Raw genomic sequence first — 21,210 nt, forward strand, 5'->3', positions numbered from 1 at the left:
ATAGATTGTTGTACATGGGAATAATGGTAGTAACAAGAAATTCTTGATACTGTAGGATTCACAGTTTGTCTGGTTATGCTGGTTTGTGATGACAATTACTACCGTACCGTATACAGGTAATAAATTGCCTTTTTTGGTGTTCAACAATAAATGCGTACCGTATTCTTCTTCATGGAAAAATAAGATATCCCATGAAAATAAGACCTAGCACACCTTTGGGACCAAAAATTAATATAAGACACTGTCTTATTTTGGGGGAAACAGGGTAGCTTCAACCGTGGAGCATCGGGAGCCCTCACTTTAAGCAAGTCCATCTTCTGCCTGGGTTAACAGGGGACAACTCTGGATACACAGTGCAGGAATTGCACCCAATCTGACCCCACCACACAGCAAAACACTAAGGGGAGCAGAGCAAGTAAGTCCCCAGGGAACACCAAAACTAGACTTTGGGACCAAGGCATGGCACCCCATCAGACTCGACCGGAAAACACTCCTAAAGGTCAACAAACAGACTTTGAACTATTTGCAGGCTTTTCTTTCTTTTTTATTTTGTTATTGGTTTTGTTGCTGTTGTTTTGTTTTCTTTTGCTCTGTCTTGTTTTTATGTGCATATTAATATTTATGCAGGTCTATCTAGGTAAGATAGGCAGGATAAACAATCTGGAGGAAAAAACAACGGACCGACAGTTCCCAGGAGGACATAAGAGGGGGGGAGGCGGGGGAAGGGAAGTGGTGTTAACAAACCGAGGGACAAGGGGACAACAGTGATCCAAAATCGATGGCAAGGAGGGTATAGGAGGCCTGGTAGGGCTTGATCAAGGGCAATGTAACCAAGAGGAATTACTGAAACCCAAATGAAGGCTGAATATGATAGTGGGAAAATAGGAAAGTCAAAGGAAATAGAGGAAAGAACTAGGAGACAAAGCACATTTATAGATGTCTAAATACAGGCATGTACATATGTAAATATATTTTTATATGATGATGGGGAAATAGATCTATGTGCATATATTTATAGGTTTAGGATTAAGGTAGCAGATGGATATTGGGCCTCTGCTTATGTACTTCCTCAATGCAAGAACACTTTGTTCTATTAAACTGGCATTACATGATGCTCACCTTCCTGACATGATTGCTGAAGACAAAATGAGTGCATAAGCAAATGTGGTGAAGAAAGCTGATGGTGCCCGTCTATCAAAAGATATAGTGTCCAGGATCTTAAAGGCTTGAAGATAAACAAGTGGCCATCTAGCTCAGAAGCACAAAGCCCACATGGAAGAAGCACACCAGCCTGTGTGATCACAAGGTGTCGATAGGATCAGTTATCAGGCATCAAACAACAAAAAATCATATCATTGTGAATGAGGGAGAGTGGGGACCCAAAGCCCATCTATCAGCAACTGGACATCCCTTTACAGAAGAGTTAGGGGGAGGAGACAAGCCAGCCATGGTGCAGTGTAGCAAAGATGAAACATACAACTTTCCTCTAGTTCTTTAATGTTTCTTCCCCCTACTATCATGACCCCAATTCTACCTTACAAACCTGGCCTGACTGAGAACATGTACACTGGTACAGATAAGAACTGGAAACACAGGGATTCCAGGACATATAAATCCCTCAGGACCAATAATGAGAGTACAGATACCAGGATGTGAAGGGGAAGATTGGGAAGAAAGGGGGAACTGATCACAATGATCTACATATAACCCCCCTCCCTGGGGGACGGACAACAGAAAAGTAGGTGAAGGGAAACATCAGACAGTGTAAGACATGAAAAATTTATAATAATTTGTAAATTATCAAGGGTTCATGACGGATGGAGGGTGGGAGAGGAAGGGGGGAAATGAGGAGCTGATACCAAGGACTCAAGTAAAAAGAAAATGTTTTGAGAATGATGAAGGCAACAAATGTACAAATGTGCTACACCATGGATAGATGTGTGGATTGTGATAAGAGTTGTACAAGCCCCCAATAAAATGATTTAAAACAAAAGAAAGAAAGGGAGGAAAAGTGTGTCGGTGGTGGGGGTGGGCAGACAGACAAGTAAGATTCACACTAAAACAACTGGTATCTGAAAGAAAAGCAGTCTCAGTCTGCTCCAACCATAATGCAGGGGACCTTTGGGAAAGAGACTGTATGGGAAGCAACCATGGCCACCTCAGAAAGGATCCTGAAGAGTGGTGGGAAACAGGCCCACCACCTTCTGCTGGTCTCTGTCCTGTCAGGAGATGGTGAAGTCCCAGCTAATTCCAAAACTATGATAGGGGTGGATGGATGGAAAAGGACAAAGCAAGAGCAGGACCTTTGCTCCAGATTGGTACCTGACCATTCCCAGGTTTTTCCCAGGAATGCCACTCTCTCTCTCAGATCTGTGAATTCCTCCCTTTCGTGGCTGAAGTCACTGTAGCTGCCAAGTAGGCTCTCTCTGTCCATCCTAAATCACTTTTTACTCTACCTCCATCTCCCTCTTTCTTCTAGCTTTAACTGTCCATCTTCTAAAAACCTTCTGCCAAATCCCTCCTTTCACCTCTTCAACTTCTGTTTACTGTAGGACACACCAAAATGATCCCCCTCCACTCCTCCAAGGAAACTTTCTTAATAGAGTTTCTAGCTCCTAGGGCACATACGCTGTTCTCTATAAACCTCCTTCTTCTGCCCTATCGTGGAGATCCCTGTTTCCCCTGGTGTTAACTAAACCCATCTTCTACGTGGATCACAAACAAGATGAAGGAGACAGGCAATTGAGATCACTCAATGCCTCCCTGCGTACATTAGTCTCCTAAGAGTGTCATTTTTTAAGTATGCAAATTGGGTAACTTAGAACAATAGAGATGAATTATCTCAGTACTGGCCAAAGGTCAGAAGTCCAAAATCAAGTAGCCATTGAGGTTGGTTTCATTCCTGATGGCCCTTTGCTTGTGGATGCATCACTCCAATCTCTGCCTCTGTCTTCACAAGACCTTCCCCTCTGTGCGTCCCTGTGTCTCCAGCCCCTTTCCTCCTCTTACAGGGATATTGGCCATTGGATTTAGGACCCATCATAAATCCTGGATGATCTCATCTTGAGATCTTTAACTTATGTCTGCAAAGAACTTATTTCTAAGTAAGGTCACACTTTCCTAGCAACCAGACGTTAGGACTTGCCATATATTTGGGGGGCTGTTATTCAACCTGCTCCCATGCCATTGCCTTACAGACTCCCCCAAGACACATTCAACCTGGTGCTCCCCATCCTGACATGCTAATAGAGCCTAAAGCTAGTTTCCAGATCTTCACTGGCAATTGCCCTTGAACAGCTCATGTAAATGTCCCACGTGTCCACAATCCTTCTCAATGTCTACTCCGACCTGCCCCAAATCTGCTCTAGTTGGGTTTTTTGTTTGGTTTTGTTTTATTTTTTCAATTCCTTACATCAGTTATTGACAAGACTACCCACTTGGTCCTTTTTGGATCATCGGCCAATCCTTCCTCCCTGTCCTTCTTTCCCTCTTTTAAGTCATTGTTTTAAGTGGGAAGAGTGCCGCTACATTGTGGGGGTTGCAATCAATGTCACAAAACGAAACGCCTACAAATTGTTGAATTGAAACCTATTAACACTGTAACCTTTCAACCCAAATCTCAATAAAAACAGTAAGTAAACAATGAGAAGCATCAGGTTCTAGCCACCAGGTGCCAGAAGGATTTGCTCCATCACATTTGTCCTCTCCAGTCCATTGTCTCCACCTTCCCTCATACCTTGCTATTTCTCATCTGATCTATAGCAGAAGAACCCCAGTGGCCCAAAGAGGAAGCACACAGAAGACTGGGGATTTGAACCCACCAGCAGCTCCATGGAAGAAAGACCTGGCAGTGTGATCCGGTAAAGATTACAGCCTCTAGGGCAGTAATCCCGGTTACATAAGATCAAAATGAGTCAAAATCCACTCAATTTCAACTAGTAGCAAGTCTATAGCAACAACTGTCCAATTGGTCTCTCTTCCACTCATCTCCACCTGATTCCTACTTAGGCCTCAGTGTGCACCAGAATTACCTTCCCCCAAAGAGACATCATCACATCATTCCACTGGCTGCTGCTGACTTTGGGATGATGTCCTGCACATGTGCTACAAATTCCTCCCCATGAGGTGCCAACTCTTGTACACTCCAAAACCAACCTGCCCTCATGCGCTTGGCATTGTGGCCACCACCATTGCCCTAACTAGTGGCTGCAGACACTGATAGGGCCCTCCTCAGGAAGGAGGAGACAGTGTGTACACTATGCACATTCTCTCTTCTCCACTTGGAAAACTCTCATCACGTACTCATCTCCCACAGCCCCATCCCTTCTCCAAGAGCCAGTTCGCATGTCACTTCTTCAGTGAAGGGCTTTCATTAACCCCAGACAAGAGTCACTCATTGACTCACTGTATGGATTCAATCAGGATGTATTTGTCAAATGCCCACTGCATATCATGCTGGGGATGCTGAGAGCACAAGGGCTAAAAAAAATCACTAAAGAGAAACAAGAACGGGAAGGGGCCCTGCCCTCATGAAGCTTATGATCGACTGACAGAGAAAGACAATAAATCAGTAAATAAATAAACATGCAAGCTACACAAACTTCATGGACACAAGGAAGCCAGAGATAATGCAATTCTTCCATGACTTTTTGAGGCCCCTTGTACAGTCCAAACTGTGATAAGGGAGTGAGGAGAGTGAGCAGTGAGTAATATGACTGAAGCAGTCATGCAAGGTCAGTTCCCTGTCCCTCTTCTCTTGCCTCTCCAAAACAGTTGATTCTTTTTATCTATTGATGCCTCTACCTAGCCTCTGCTAGACCCTTAATATGTCCGTGCATTATTTTATTTGTTTTTACATGCCTAAAACATATAGAAGCACAGTATGCCTGTCTGATAAATAAAGGAAGGATTACGTCAATTAATGAGCAGGCTGGTTTATCATATTCCATTTAATTCTACATTCGATAAGTCAAAATACATAACTGAAGTGCATTTCAGTTGCTCTCACATCACCTAAATGACTTTGTTTCTATTGAACAACAGCGTACAAAGATTAAATTCAGGGCATGCATATCATCTCTCTAAGATTCAGTGGAACTAGTTTTCAGAGAAAGTGCATCATCAGAGTCGGGAGGGGTACTGCTCTATAGGAACGCTTACTTTCCCATGATCCCATGATTGATCCAGTCAATCCAAGTAATAAACAAGGGAGGGGACCTCGCCATTCTGCGAACTGGCCTCACAGAGGCCACAGTGAGCTCTTTCCTAGCTGAGCCTGGGCTGTGTTTGAAAACCCAACCCCGCTCGGAAGGAAACTTGGAAAGGGTCTATCTGAGGAATGGGTGGACAGCTGCTGGTGTGTCCCCATGGAAGCCAAGTCTGGAAGGCTCTGGAGCTGAGATTTCATAGTTCTGCTGCCAAATGCTCAGATGCTCCCAAAACAAGAAAAAACCCGAGAGCTAGAGAGAAGGAGCGTGCACAGCAGCCTTTCTGCTTTTCTTCCAGTGGGGAGAGCAGCTAGGCTAACAGGATGCTGGGGAGCAGTGCAGACGGCCTGGGATGGAGCGGGAGTGGGGTTCACACTGGTGCAGGAGTGTGACAGATAGGGGTGATGAGTGCCCAGTCTCCCCTTTCCAGCACACATAAACACTCTGGCAAGCCCCAACCCCGAAGACTTCCTTTAAAACCACAGAATATTATCAACAGCTAACCATAGGAAGGCTGCCTCGAAGCTCAAGTATCTAGCAGGTGGGGACTTGTTTTCCAAGAGCTAGATCAACAGGACAACTGAGAATTGTGATCTCACTGGGGTGTGAGCACGGGAACCCGGGCAGCAGATGGTGTGGTTTAGAGGAAAGGCCACTGGACCAGGAGTCAGCGGCCAGGGAGAGCACCCAGCCTCTCTCTCTACAAGCAGCCTGACCTTGGACAAGTTCTTGACCTCTCGGAGCAGCTATTTCCTAAGCTACAAATGGACAGGGTTTTTGTTTGTTTGTTTGTTGCATAATTTAAAACTCTTGCAAGGCCTAATAGAGATAACATATATGAAAGCCCTCTGAAATTTTTGTTTAAATCCTTTTGTTTTCTCCCAAGCAACCCATGGATGGCATTTTCTATGGACCAGGCATTGACCTTGACACTTTCTAAGCATGAATCCCAAATGACCGGGTGGGTTACTATTGCTACCCCCACAGTAAAGGGAAACAGGCACAGACAGGTAAGGTCCTTCCCCAAGGCTAGCTGGAGCCCTGGTGGAGCAGTGGTGATGCGCTGCACTGCGGTCCGCATGGCTGGCAGTTGGAAACCATCAGCTGCTCCTCCGGAGAAAGACTGGGCTTTCTCCTCCAGTAAACAGTTACAGGCTTAGAAAACCTCAAGGGTCACCATGAGTCAGCATTGACTCGATGGCAGTGAGTCTGGGGTTTTATTGTTTTTGCTTTTCCCCCCAAGGTTACAAAGCTAGTGGACCACAGAGCAAGGACCGAACCCAGACACTCGACCTCTAGAACCTATGCTCGTAACCATGATCTGACTTTGAGTGATCACACATACTTCCTAGTGCTTGGCTGCTCACTGAAAAGTGTGTGGTTCCAACCCGCCAGCGGCTCTGAGGGAGAAAAGACCTGAAAATCTGCTCCTAACAAAATGACCACCTAGAACACAATATGGGGCAGTCCTACGCTATCAGAAGCAACATAAGAGCACGCAACTAAACCGCAACAAGAGTATGCTTATGCGTTTACTCAGCAGAGAATTAAAAAAAAAAAAAGCCCTGACAAGAATAAAACCCGTCACTGGTTTTCTTTTTGGTTGTCATTGTTGTGTTCTCTTTTGTCGCTTTATCTTCCTATGCCTTGTTTTTTGGGGTGCATATTATTATCTCTGCAGATCTATCTAGATAAGATAGGCTGGATAAACAGTCTGGAGGAGAAAACAATGGGACCGATGGTTCCAGGGGGACGTGGGAGAGAGGAAGGGGGCGGTAAGTAGGTGGTGTTGACCAACCCAGGGACAAGGGAGCAACACGTGATCCAGAATTAGTGGCAAGGAGGGTGCGAGAGGCCTGGTAATGGCAATGTAACCGAGAGAAATTACTGAAACCCAAATGAAGGCTAAGCATGATAGTGGGACAAGAGGAAAGTTAAAGGAAATAGAGGAAATAACTAGGAGACAAAGGGTATTTACATAGGTCTAAATACAGACATGTACATATGTAAATATATTTATATAGCATGGTGGGGAAATAGATCTACGTGCATATATTTATAAGTTTAGTATTAAGGCAGCAGATGTACATTGGACCTCCATTCAAGTACTTACTCAATGCAAGAACACTTTGTTCTATTAAACTGGCATTCCATGATGCACACCTTCCCAACATGATCGCTGAAGACAAATGTGTGCATAAGCAAATGTGGTGAAGAAAGCTGATTGTGCCTGGCTATCAAAAGATATAGCATCTGAGGTCTTAAAGGCTTGAAGGTAAACAAGCGGCCATCTAGCACAGAGGCAACAAAGCCCACATGGAAGAAACACACGCCTGTGTGACCACAAAGTGTCGAAGGGATCAGATATCAGGCATCAAAGAACAAAAAATCATATCATTGTAAATGAGGGTGAGTGCAGAGTGGAGACCCAAAGCCCATCTGTAGGCAACTGGACACCCCCTTACTGAAGGGTCACAGGGACGAGACGAGCCAGTCAGGTTGCAGAGTAGCAACAATGAAACATACAGCTTTCCTCTACTTCTTAAATGCTTCCTCCCCCCCCACTATCATGATTCCAATTCTACCTTACAAATCTGGCTAGACCAGAGGATGTACGTTGGTACAGATAGGAACTGGAAACACAGGGAATCCAGGACAGATGACCCCTTCAGGACCACTGGTGAGAGTGGCAATACCTGGAGGGTGGAGGGAAGGAGGGATAGAAAGGGGGAACTGATTATAAGGATCTACATATAACCTCCTCCCTGGGGGATGGACAACAAAAAAGTGGGTGAAGGGAGATGTTGGACATTGTATGATATGACAAAATAATAATTTATAAATTATCAAGGGTTCATGGGGGAGGGAGAGAGGAAGGGGGAAGGGGAAGGAGGGGACAAAATGAAGAGCTGATATTAAGGGCTCAAGTAGAAAGCAAATGTTTTGAGAATGATGATGGCAACAAATGTACAAATATGCTTGACACAATGGATGGATGTATGGATTGTGGTAAGAATTGTACGAGCTCCCAATAAAATGATTTTTTTAAAAGAATAAAACCCAAGCCTGAACAGTAATCTACATTTGACCCAAAGGCTTTCATGTCCACTATCTTGACTCTCACCATAACCCTCTGAGGCCATTGTGGCTACTCTCCCTTGAGAAGATGACGACATTGTGGCTTGGACATCCATGGAAGTCGGACATGTGTTCCAAATCATGTTCCCAGAAATGGAAGGAGATATGCAGCACGTGAGCTATTCGTGCCCACCTGTCCAACATCTGTCCTCCTCTGACAAAGACCTTGGACACGGAAAAACCCCACCAATGGAGCAGTGCAAAGATAACATAGCTCAGAAGGAAAGGAGGGGAGTGCCTTCCCTACAGGACCAGCCCTACACACAGACACTCACCGCCCCCACACAGTGCTGTTTGTTAGCATCCTGCCCAAAAATGACCTCTTCTACTTGTCCCCACTGTAGGGCCTGAAATTCTACCACAGGTCAGTCATGCCTTTGACAGACGCCGTCCCATGAAAAGATACCTCTGAATGAATAGCACATCACCATGTACATCCCATTGTGACTTCTTTCATAACATCATCTCGGGGTTGACAGCAAGCTAAGAGCAGGTAATTTGAAATGTAGACGGTCAAAAGATGGGATCAGGGCATAAGATGAGTACGAAGGAGGGGCTTGTCTGAGATCCTGACAATGAAGCCAGGAGGCCAGGGCTAGGGCTGAGTTCCAGGACCCAAGGCGCAGAAAGAGAGGCAGAGCAGCCAAGAGAAATCCCAGCCAAAGAGATGCAGGGTGGTGTCTCCCAGGAGGTGCTTCCCTGGTGGATTCCCCAAGTCCTCCTCATTGCACTGCCAAGTGGCTCTTATCCGTGCTGGCAGCCTTGTGCTGCTCTATGAAGATGGTGGCTGTCATTCCCTTCCCTTGGGAACACGGACACAATAGGGACCCCTGCCACAATGTGAGGAGGGGCTCCAAGGAAAAGGGTGGGGGGGGGGGGGGGGGGGGGGGGGGGGGGGGGGCAGCAGCAGGGGAGGAGACTCTGGATGGTTATGTTAAAAAGGATTTGTTCCACTGTCAAAACCAGAAAGCTCTCTCCAAAAGCCAGCTTTAGGGAAAGGAGTTTGTATTAGGGTGGGGGGGGAGTGGCAGAGGGGTGCAGTTGAGTTGTGGAGGTGCTTTGGAAAGGCTGCCGAAATACAGGAAGGGGCAGCAGGGAAAGGCAGGTACAGGCAGCCTGCCTCTGGGCTGTGATGGGCCTGGGAGGCCTGAGGGAGGCACAGACACCAGGCTCTGCTCTTTCTAGCAGGGTCCCTGGGTAAGGGGCATGGTGAAATGCCCAACTTCCAGAGGCTAGGCTGGCTCTTCGAGCCCACCTACAGGCACTTTGGAAGGCAGGCCAAGTGATCTGCTTCCTGAGTTCCCAGAGTGCAGCTCAACTCTGCACAGCACAGGGTCCCCAGCGGTCAGAATGGGCTCTACCCCCATGTCTGCCAGGTCCCAGGTGGACTTCCAGGCTCCGGAAACCTGCCGAAGTCCTACCTTCTCCCTTTCCCTTTTCTGGGCTCCATCTCGGGGAGGGAGAGCTGGAGCGGGGAGCCCCGACCACGCTGGCATCAGCTTGCATTCAACACTGAAGCCTCTGCCTGTCGGGGCACCAACAAAGACATATTCGGACCCTCCTGCCGAGTTGGAAGGGACGTTCCTGGGCCCAGAGGGAGCTGTTCTTAATCTTTAATCTTCTGCACAGTGAGTGACAACAATGTTAAGAATGAAAATATGGTTTGGGGGGATAGTCCCCAGGAGCCCAACGTTTTGGTATTTAAGGGAACTTTAATGAGCTTAAGAAGCTAATCTGGAGTACAGGAGGGGGTGTTTTGTTATGTTTTGTTTTGAAAAAAAAAATCCTTTGAAAGGCTCCTGAAGCTAGGGAGGAGGCAACACAATTCTGAGCAGAGCAGAGGCTGCAGCTAAGTGAAGGGGTGGAGATAGCCATGGGAGGGGAGGGCCCCAGAGGGCTCTTTCCATCCCAGCTGCAGAAGCCCATGCTCAAGAAGAAAGGCAGAGGGTGGGTCTCCGAGACTGGAGGAGCAGCAGAACACTGAGTGATGGCACTTTTTAGCAGAAAGGCTCCCCAGGCTTCTCGCCCACCACCCCTTCTCCTGTTTCCCTGGGCCCTGTGAGATTCAAGCACTTCAAGGATTCTCCAACGAGGTGCCAGGCACTCTCAGAACTGTGCCTTAATGCTCCCCGAGAAGAGCCAGGAGCATGGGATTCTGCAACCTGATTATAACTGGGTGGCCGTGTCACAGGTGTGTGTGTGTGTGTGTGTGTAGCCCTGGCAATGCAGAGCCAGGAGCATGGGATTCTGCAACCTGATTGTAACTAGGTGGCCGTGTCACAGGTGTGTGTGTGTGTGTGTGTGTGTGTGTGTGTGTGTAGCCCTGGCAATGCTTTGGGCTGCTAACCACAACGTCCGTTTGGGCTGCTAACCACAACGTCAGCTTGGTGAAACCAAGAGCCACTCCCCTGGGGGGAAAGATGAGGCTTTAACTCCTGTAAAGTGCTACGGTCTCAGAAACCCCCAGGGGCAGTTCTACCCTGTCCTATTGGGTCACTATGAGTCGGCTTGATGGCAGTGAGGGCGAGAAGGGTGGGGTTCTCGCCTCCTGTGTGGGAGACCCAGGTTCAGTGGCTGGTCCAGACCCCTCATACACAGCCACTTCCCACCTCGCAGTAGAGATTCACATGTTTCTATGTAAGCACAGAACAGGTTTCGGTGGCACTTCCAACTGAAGGTGGGTGCAGAAGGAAGGCCTGGTGATCCCCTACAACACGAATCAACAGTGTGTGAGACCACTCACGGGACGGCGAAGGGCTGGTCAGCAGTGCATGAGTCGGGGCCAGCTCCAGGACAGCAAACAGGCTAGCAGCAAAGGGGACAATCGGGTGGCTCTAAATATGGGAGTCCACAGAGGACTAGGAAACCAGCAGTCTACAAGAACCGCCAAGGAGGGGAATAAATGAAGTCGTTGCTGTGCTGAAGTGCAGTACGATCCGACTTTTCACACGAGTCAATGAGTGGAGGGCCACAGGTCACAAGGGGGTCCCTGAGGAGGCTCTAGGAAGTCTAGCTATGGCATTCCTGGCCCGCCTGACTGCTGAAGCAGCTATTTAAGTCAACAGGATTTGTTTGGGCCTGCCAGACATGGGGAGTCCACTCTTTAGCGGGCAGCCATCTATCTGGGCCTGACCACCACAGGAGAATGAGGATAGAACCCCAATGGTGTGGAGAGGCACTGGCAGCCAAGCGGCGTCGCGAGGAGCCGGACATATGTGCTACTATCTCAAAATCTTCCGCTGCAATCCTGGGCTCCAGCCTGGGGAGAGCAATGTGTTTCCTGTGACTTCAGTTAGCAGGCGAGGCAAAGCGGCAGCGGGGCCTGTGTTTTCAGTTGCCCTGGCCTCCGGGGGCACCGTGAGGACTCTGCCATGGTGCCAGGATGTCCCAGGGAAGCCGAGTGCGGGGGGCATGTGATGGGAGCTCAGGAGGCGTGGGCTGCCTTAATCCATCACTGAAATGAGCAGTCCAGGGCAGGGTCTCAGAATCTTTCTTGAACTTCCCCGATGGGGGCTGTATGTCCTGCCCCCCACCCCCCGCAGGCCTTCGGGGCAGGGAGCTGAGAGTGGCCATGGATTGGCTCCTGGCGCGCCATCACCACTACTCCCTGCGTGTTCCCGCTGTCTTCTGACTGCATTGCGGGCGACTGCCAAGAGAGACCTAATCCCCACCCTAAGTCTCCTTTTATTTATTTTCGGTAGTGTGAAAATAAACATGTAGCAAGATTACGGCACCGACAACCTCTTTTTAGCTCTAAGCCTCTGGCTAATTAATGCCAGGGCCAGCCGGCTTTATGAATCTCGCCTCAGATAATTCTGTTTTGTGGAAATAACCAGTTGACATTCAATGGCGCTTGCTGCATGTCAGCAAGATGGTCGGGCCCACTGCCTTTCAGACTACGGCCAAGAGACACGAAGCTGCAGCCGGTCGGTCGGTTGGTCGGTCGGTCGAGGTCAGTGGTAGGAAAACTGACTGGAGCATGGCCTAAAGCGGCCCACAAAGGGTCAAGGGGAACGTGCAAACCTGTCAGCACCAGGCCAGAGCCGGGCCGTCCACAGGAGTCTGCTGTCTCCACCCCTTCTTGCTAGTTTCTCCCAGAATCTTTTCTACACTTGACCTCTCACAATCACCAGCTTCCACAAAACTGAGTTGCCAAGGGCTGTTGGCAACGACCCCATTCTGCACGTCGCTAAGATCCTCTCAAAAAGCATATTTTTAAATAAGGAAGAGAAAAGAAACCAACTCACGGTCAATGCGTCAATGTTGGCTGCTGGCGACTCCGTAAGGTGCTGGCAACAGGGCCCTCTTGCTTATCAACAACCCAGATCAGTTTCTGTGCAGAGGGGAGGGGCACTCCCTGGCCCTCTGGGTCACCCACCCAGCTAAACTAATCCTAGACCCCTCACTCAACTGAAAAAGCCCCTCTGGCAGGGCAAATAGCATTTTAAAACTCACGTGAGACAGACAGTTTCTATATCAAGAAATGAAAAATACCAGAGCTGAGCAAGGATTTCAAACCGGGTTCTTTAGGGTAGAGACTGTTTTGTAACATCTCTCTACAGTGGACAATGTCACACTTTCTGTCCACAGAATTTACTACCCGGCTGAAAACTGGACTGAGTCAGCCTGGGTCCTTTCGGACTGGAGGCCGTTGGCGATCCGCAAGGACACCGGGAAGCACACACGCCTTCCTGTTGCTATCCCAAGTATTTCCAACTCCTGCCTGTGTGCTCCCTGCTACACACTGTGACCCAAATCATTTCCTAGACCGCCAAAACCATAATCATCAGCTGACGAATTAGTACATGGAAATGGTCTCCCTAGAGGGAGAATACTGGCTCTCACTATAGACAAAAACGGATTCAATACTCAAAAGATGAAGGGGCTGACCGAAAGGCATGACAGCATCTTGGTGACTACAATAGTCATAAATAAAAATGAAGCCAACGTCTATGGACTTCCTGGTCAGACGGATGACAAGACTTGCAGGACGCCGCATGATGGCCAGCTAGATGCATAAATAACCTCTTCACGTGCCTATAAAGATTGAATGACTCCCCACAAGCCTCAAAAGGCAATGTTCATATCTAGTTCCCAGAATCGCTTACGGTCTACTTGTGTGATCTATTTTAACATCAAATTTCTAAAGAAGAGATTCCAAGAAAGCCCCACCCCAGGACCAAGTCACACAAAACGGGAACACACCTCAAGGAAAGAATGCTTCCAACCACCCTCAACAAGCAACTAGAAAACAAAACGAAATTTTGGAGAGAGAGAGGTTTTCTGTGCTAACACCACCATAGCCGAGGCACCTGCACTGAGCCCGAGCTAAGCAGCCCGCCCCCACCACACCACCCCACCCCTGACTTCTGCAGTTTGAAGCAAACATCTGTTTGTTACCTCGCAAATTGGGTCCCGCCACAGATAAGGGCAAGAAAAATGTAACTATCACCTCTGTAATTTCATCTGTGAGCTCCTTTTACGAGCAACTGCGTGCTCCGGTTTTGATCTCCAAGTCATGTCACCATAATAAAACCAAGCTAGCTCTCGGCCAGACACACATCCTGTACTGTCCTGATGAAATGCAGAACGAGTTCATTACAGAGCCTATGGAGATCATTACCTCGGCCTTGTTCACCAAGGGGCTGCCAATCAGCGGTGGGGAAGAAAGCGAGAGGCTGTGTCCGCCCTCTTTCCTCCCTTTCAGCCCCTTTCTTCCCAAAGAAAACAGGCCAGCTTCAAGAGACCAGGGCAAGGGGAGAGAGCCTCCACCAGCCCTCTGAGGCCAGGTTTCCCAAGGCCTGGGAGGTGCTGACATGTGGGGAGTTAGGATGTTGTGAGAATGGCCCCGATGACAGCAATACTATCCCACACTGCGCCTAGGATGCCCAGAGCAATCGAAGGGATCATGATAAACTTCATATGCGATGGGATGGCCCCCCCTAACTCACCGAGCTGCCAGGCACTTGAAAGAAACAATATAAACTTGATTTAAATGTGGGATCCTTTCCAGAAGGCTTAATTATCTATTGTATTACCACATTCCTGTTCTTCAGCAGCCTCTTCTGTCTCCATCTGACTTAATGTCCAATTGCAGTATTTGTTTGGAACAAATTCAGGGGACATTCAAAAGTAACAAGATCTGAGAGAACTTGGTTCAATAGGGAACAACAGTCACATAAATAGAAGTCCCCTGGACTAGAAATACAGATAAATATTCTGCTAACCAGGTTTCAGATGCCTATGCCTACCTATCACATCCTAAAGTGTTTTAGATGGTATAATTCAGCTGTATCTATTTTGTAAATGCTAAAATCCTACCGAGCTACACAGCTAATTAAAAAATCATAATAATAACATTCCATGGGCAATGAAGAGCATCTCTAGTTCTTAAGTTCTGAGTGTTCATAAGTCAGTTTTTGCTGCTGTTTTATATAGTGCAGCCTTAAATGTTTCTTTGCTTTGGGTGATCAGAAGATAAGTCATTCCCTAAGCAATCTAGTGTCTGAGTTGAATATTGATTAACACATCCCAAAAGCCTTTGAAAAATGGCCTTGTTCATGAGGCCACTTTCAACTCAATTTTCTTTAAAATGAAACATCATGGAGATGTGCCAACCACAAGGAACCCTGTAAGAGCCAGAACTCAACAGGAAGGCCTTGTTTTTCCGGGTCTCAAAAGGTTACTGCCTTTGACAGGGTGCAGTTGTTCTATCCCTCACTGTGCTGGAAAACACTTGAGTTTTCCTTCTCTGGCAGGTTTCCACTTTACACAGACAGGCTCTGGCTTTCACCGGCTTTACAAGAGCTGATAGGCTGGGGTGTCCACTTTTGAATGGACTGTCTGACACCTCAGTCAAGTAGATAATAATCCAAATGCAAAACCTACCATCAGCTGGAGAAGCATGTCCAAAGGACAACAGTCGGTAGAGAAACCCTCTTGGTTATGGCGGCGATATTTGTGACCTTCACAGAAAGCTAGATGCTGGCTATCTAGAATTTCGCTTAAATGTGCAGAAATAGCACTTGCACTGTGTCAATTTGGGGAGCCAGGGCATTGCCCAAGTAATCATGATTTAGTCATGGCTTTATCACTTATCTTTGTCATGGTCCTACCACGGAACATCCACCCAAGCCTGAGATTTTAAGAAGGAACCACCGTAGCAAGCAGACTATTTTTACAAACAATTGTTGGAGAAAAAAAGTTATCTATGCTATCTGCCCACATCTGACACCCTGTATTTGTTTCAGTGTCCAAAACTGAGTTGTCTCCACTGGGTAACGAAGATCTGGTCCTTTGGGGCGGGGGGCTGGGGGGGGCAGTTGTTTGTTTTGTTTGATCCAGTCATTTTGAATCATTCTGTTTCATGCCTGGCCTGCCCTCCAAATAGAAGAGGTTTTTGCATATGACATCATGGTTCGGGTAAGTCCCACAGATGACGAAGTACCAGGTGATATGCCTCCTGAAGGCAGGCTTCCAACCCTTTCCGCAGGTCCTAGCCCAGTGCTCAATAAAAAGACATGGTGATGAAAGGATCGGCCTGAGCCTAATTAAAAAACAAACAACACAAAGCTTCCAGCTTCTCTCCTACAGCCATGATCACATAAACCAAGACCATCAGGAATATGAAATATAGCAGAGCCAGTTTTCGTTGGAAGAAGATTGAGATCAGGGTGGAGGAAATAGAAAAGAGACAAGAATTATCTAAAAAGACAGTTGAGGCGGCTGAGTACAGACTGGTGCTGACACTGTGCCCTGAGCTTGATAGAGTACCATTGACTTGATCTGGACATTTGTGTTTCCAGAAAACATCTAAGAATTAAAATGTAAACCTTCAGAACAGCTACACCTCTCTGGCTGATGTAGCCCATCCCATCGCCCTGTGTAAAATCTCCTCCGTTCTGGCCAACAGCTGGCAAGTTGATCCGGGTAATTTTCTCTTTGCAGAAATAGCTTTGTGCGGGAGAACTGACCCTGCTGGTCTAATAAGCCCAAAGCCTGAAGAAGAACTGGGAGGGCTGGAATGGAAGGGGCATTGTTGTGTTAAGTACTTTACAACAACTGTTTCTTCTCCACTTGACATAGCCTGACTTCCTTAAAGAAGATTTGACTGGCCAGACAGCTGTGTTGACCCTTAAGCCTTCTTTGATTGGCGACTTTTTTTTTTTCCTTAACAAACAGAATAGAAATTCACAACCCAAATCCTTCCCTAAGCTCCAGTACGTTTGAATGTGCTAGTGTTGTGCCTGGAGGATGTGGACATTTCAGTCGTGTATAAGCAGAAAGATCAAGATTGGGCCCGGACAATACCAAAACCTTCGTGGGAGACACTTGATCTAAGCGTGACACTTGAAAATGTGTAGGCAAAATCTGGCCAAGTCCCCACAAAGTTCGGTTTCACTCAGATACTGTGTTGATAAACAGCTAGCCAAGATCAGAGGCTGACAACTTTTTTCACAGCGATCATGGGTTTTTCATCCTGATCACTTTGTGAAGGGGTCCTGTGGAGTTTTCCGTGGATTGTCAAGCAGTCCAAAATTGAGCACGCATTTTTTTTCATTGAGCACGCATTTTTAAAATATTCTGGAAACCTCAAGTTCTTATCCTTTCAAAGCAAGGAAAACAGAAGTTACCTGTAGTTTTCCCACAGCTGAGGTGGGGAAATAGTCAGTCATCCCGTGGAAGCGCGCCACCCCTGAGGAATAGAAAGGGCTTTCCTGTGTGTGCTCACTAGGTCAATTCGTTCCATCGGTTTGGGTAAACCTCCTAGCTCAGGCAATAGGGAAAAGAAGGTAGCTGTGTTCTTCCTTGGAATTTTTGTCGGATAGACGCTCCTCCCGCACACCCCTCCCTTTATTGTGCGTTTTTAATAACATGTAAAGAAGCTTCTCTCTCTCTCTCTCTCTCTCTCTCGTTACTCTGAGTTAAACCTCCCTTGATGATCCTTACGGCGAGCTGTGAGCTGTCCCTTTTATTCCCCCGCGACAAATGCAGAAGCCCCTGCCGGTGCAGGCGCGCACATCACACAGCCCAATCCTGTTAGAGCAAAGGAGAAGCCTTTGCTTTGGCCACTTTTCTTTCCTTCAATTCCCTCCAGGGCCTGGAGAAAGCAAAGTCTCTAATTAGCCATTTTCCGCAAGGAAAAGCCATTCCTTCTTCTTACAGCCCGACTTCCTCCGAGGCTTCCCTGTGGTGAACTAGGAAATCCCCTCAACTCTTGCAGGCTTTACGCACAGCAGAAACCTCGATTGCTCAAAGGGCGCCCAGACCTGCCTCCCATTCTTAAGACCACGCTAGTGCGTGGAGCCGGGGAACCGAACCTGCTGAGTGGCACACTGCAGGCCTGACAGAGCGTGCACACTGCAGAATAGAGTCCCTGTGCGCCAGGGCTTTGGAAAAACAGGGGGCTGGGAAGGTAGCCCCGCTTTGATGTGAGCGGGAGGGCCACACTGGTTTTCTTGGAGCTCGGGAGAAAGGGCCGGCGGCGCCATTTCCAAGAGGCCTCAGTCTGCACCAGGCTCTGCAAAGCCTGGCGTGAACCCTGCGCAGGGAGCCCAAACCTTACGACCCACACAGCCTCGCGGTCCCGCACACGCGTGGAGAGAGACACGGCCCCTGGGCATTCGCAGGACACTCTAGGGAGCGGGGTTGGGATGGGGTGGGGATGGAAGCTTGAAAGGGTCGCCCCGGCCCCCCCCAGTAGGGTCTCTGGGAAGGGCTGGGTCGGGGGCAGGGGGCTGGTGGGCTGAAAAGCAGAAGGGCGGACTCTGGAGCGCAGCGCGCGAGCGCTTCTACAGGGCTGGGGCCGTAGGGGCGCTGGGTGAGCCAGAGAGTGAGGACGCTCTGCTTCTCTGAGAAGGTGTGCGGTGCTTCCGGCGCCTTCCAAGGCGGGTGTGGGTGAGCAAATGGAAAGTCACGGGCGCACGCGGATGCCAACGCAGAGCGTGCCGACCCGCTCCCGCGGCGCGGCCACTTACTTCTCGTAGTCGTACTTGCAGTAGAGCTTCTTGTCCCGGTAGAAGCAGGTGGTCTCCAGGGGCTCTTTGCACGAGGCGCACTGCACGCACTGCTCATGCCAGAAGCTGTCGTTGAGCCGCAGCAGAAACCTGTCCGAGATGACGCGCTGACAGCCCTCGCAGACGGACTTGGGGCTCACCGCTCTTCCTGCAGCCAACAAGAAGACGCCCGCGGTGAACCGGACCCCGCTGGAGCCACCACACCTTCAGGGCCCTGAGCCTCCTCCCCCGCCTCGCCCGCCTCCCTCCTCCAGGAGTCCCCAGATCAGCAAGCACGCCAAGACTTGGAGAGCAGAGAGAAATCAAACCCAGGGACGTTTCCAATGAACGGGGATGTGGTAGGAAAGATTGGAGTCACCGCGGGAGAGGGAGCGGAAATCACGGAGTGGTCTTTAATGATCAAGCATTCCAGGTAAGCGCGCAAACGTGCGTGCACCGGGTAAAATTAAGACTGCAAAAGCGCTCCCAAGTTTATCACACCGGCATTCGTAGTTAAATCACTCGTTACGCTTGTCTCTGCTATTTTTTAAATTGCGAGTAAAACGACTTTTTGTTTCTTCTGTTAAAATTCATTGTTTGTGCTAATTTTTCTTAGGGGTAACGAATAGATATAGTTCTTCTAAAAAGTCCTGATCCTAAGGAAAAATCGTAACCATCTCTTCCAAAGCAAACCCAATGTTGTTGAAACCAGTGGACTCCAAACTGCTGTGACTTGGCTGAAAGGCCAAAAGCAAATGGTTTCTTTTGTGTCTTCGTCATAATTAAGAGATACCCAGATAAGGGAAAGAAAAGGAAGAGAAGGGAGTTTAGGGCCCAGATATGCCTGTAGGGTCCCAGGCAAGATTCTCAGCTTAGGGTGCAGTTGATCCCAAATAGGCTCAGTGAAAACAGGGAATCCTCTGTCTAACTCTTCGAATTTTTATCAGCTGCGTTCCTTTGGTTTGGGAGATAAGGGGTGTGTGTGTGTGTGTGTGTGTGTGTGTGTGTGTGTATGTGTGTGTGTGTTCTTTCTTTCTTTTTTGAGAGGGGACTAGGCCGCCTGTGCAGGCACATTTCACAACTGTTTAAGGAAGATCTTATCCCTGGTACCGAATTCTTCAGCGTGGTTTCCCAAAGGGTCTCAGTCCCTCCCCGTTTCTCAGCTACATTTTCCTCTGGAGGTCAGGGTCCAGAGCTGGGCTAGAGGTTTAGGGGCATAGGCAAGGCTATAATTCGGGAAAACTCTTTTAACATTTAAGAGTGAGAGCACTCTTAATCTCAAAACCTCCTTTCCTTTCTGCCTGTCTGGGTGTCCTGGCGCTGGGTGAGGACATGGGTTGGAATGCAGGCCAGCCGAGCACACGCCCGCCGTCAGTGTGCCTGTTAGGGCGCTCTTTGCGGGCGCCCTGGCAGCGCCTTCTCTTGGCCCCGCACCCGTCACAGGCTGGACAGTGTGGACTTTCCAGTTGGGAGAGCTGAAAGAGGGGAGAGTAGAATGCTTTCTTGTCTTTTCATCTGGGGTAAGTGGTGGGAGAGTGCTTCCCGGTTGTGATTTCTCCGACTGGACTGTCTAGTCCTACGATTTCACCCCACTCGCGCAATTGAGAGTGAAGGAAAGAGGTTAAAGTGACAAAACGAAAATCCCTCCGTCTACAAAAATGAAATAAAAAGGAAACACCCATTCCCCAGGTTTGCAAGCACCAAACCCAACACCCACAGCCATTGAGTCGATTCCGACTCATAGCGACCCTAGGTAAGGTTTCGGAGGCTGCAAATCTTCACTAAAGACGAAAAGGGGCGGAGGAGGAACCGCTCGCAGCAATAATCTTTGGCTCCAGCTCTGGGAGACTCGAGAGGACACTGCTGTGGTCTTTGGTACATCGCTAAGAAAGGGTTTGGGGACTAGGGGACCCGCCGAACCCGGGATCCAGCTCCAGTTAATTAAAGATGCGGCAGAGCCCCGCCGCGGGAGCTAATCCCCTCGCGGCGCTGCCCGCCGGCCTGGAAAAGCCTAGCCTGTGTGCTGGAAGGTGAGGCGGGGGCTGCCTTGGTGAAGACGTGAAACTGCTTCGAACTTGGGAGCTCAAAAGGCCTGGGGTCTCGGATCCCTGTCCTTGGGCTGCCCAGAAGAGGGAGGCATTTATCAGACGTCTGTCAGCTCTGTGATTAAAATCCCAGTCTTGGGACTTTTTAATCATGTGCCACTCCAACGCCTGCAAACAATCCCGCCGACCCTTCGAGGCTTTGGGACTAAGGTGCGGGACACTTATGGACTGAAAGGCTTGTTGGTTTGGGGTGGAAAAGCTAACCCACGGGGACGAATTGACAGACCGCAAAGAAGGGGCTCAACTGGATGCAGGAAAGGAAACTCCAGCTCCCCCACCGCCGCCCAGAGGCCAGGGAGCAGGCAGGGAGCAGGGCTCCCTGGCCTCCAAATGCCTGGCAGAAAAAGGGTGCGCCTGGGGCGCCCGGCCTGAACGCTCACCCAACAGCGAGGAGAAGGAGGCAGAGGTCTCGATGGCGCTTTGGAAGTTCTCCTCCATCTTCAGGCCGTCCAACATGATCAGGCTGGGCCGCGTGGACCTGGCGAAGAGAGGAATCGAAGCGTCTGGGGTCCGTGTCCGCCAGGGCTAGGCGCCCGAAGACGCTGCACTCCTGGGAAAGGACAAAGGGAGTGTCCAAGACGACCTGAGCGAACCCCAGAGTCCAGTCCAGCCCAAAGCAATGGGGAGGGAAAGGGAGACAGACCAGTCACCCAGAACCTCTCGACTGATCTGATTTCACTCGAAGGCAGCGCGTTATGTACTTAGGCCTCCGCCCCCCAACTGCGTGTCTCCTTCCCCAGCCCCCCGCCCTCCCTGCCCTCAGGC

At 48.9% G+C, this 21,210-nt stretch overlaps 1 protein-coding gene across 1 annotated transcript in view; it reads right to left on the reverse strand.

Moving 5' to 3' along the window:
* Nucleotides 1–20,950, reverse strand: part of LMX1A (LIM homeobox transcription factor 1 alpha) — a 209,144-nt gene extending 188,194 nt beyond the window's left edge. The window contains exons 1-2 of the mRNA XM_004706764.2: nucleotides 20,826–20,950; nucleotides 18,323–18,509 (exon numbers count right to left, since the gene is read on the reverse strand). Of these exons, the coding sequence (XP_004706821.1) occupies nucleotides 18,323–18,509; nucleotides 20,826–20,901 (263 nt within the window). The 5' untranslated portion in view covers nucleotides 20,902–20,950. The remainder of the gene's footprint in view (nucleotides 1–18,322; nucleotides 18,510–20,825) is intronic.
* Nucleotides 20,951–21,210: the final 260 nt, after the last annotated feature.

Source organism: Echinops telfairi, unplaced genomic scaffold, assembly GCF_000313985.2.
Source record: "Echinops telfairi isolate 266 unplaced genomic scaffold, ASM31398v2 ScPeMD7_7424;HRSCAF=8462, whole genome shotgun sequence".
NCBI lineage: Eukaryota > Metazoa > Chordata > Mammalia > Afrosoricida > Tenrecidae > Echinops > Echinops telfairi.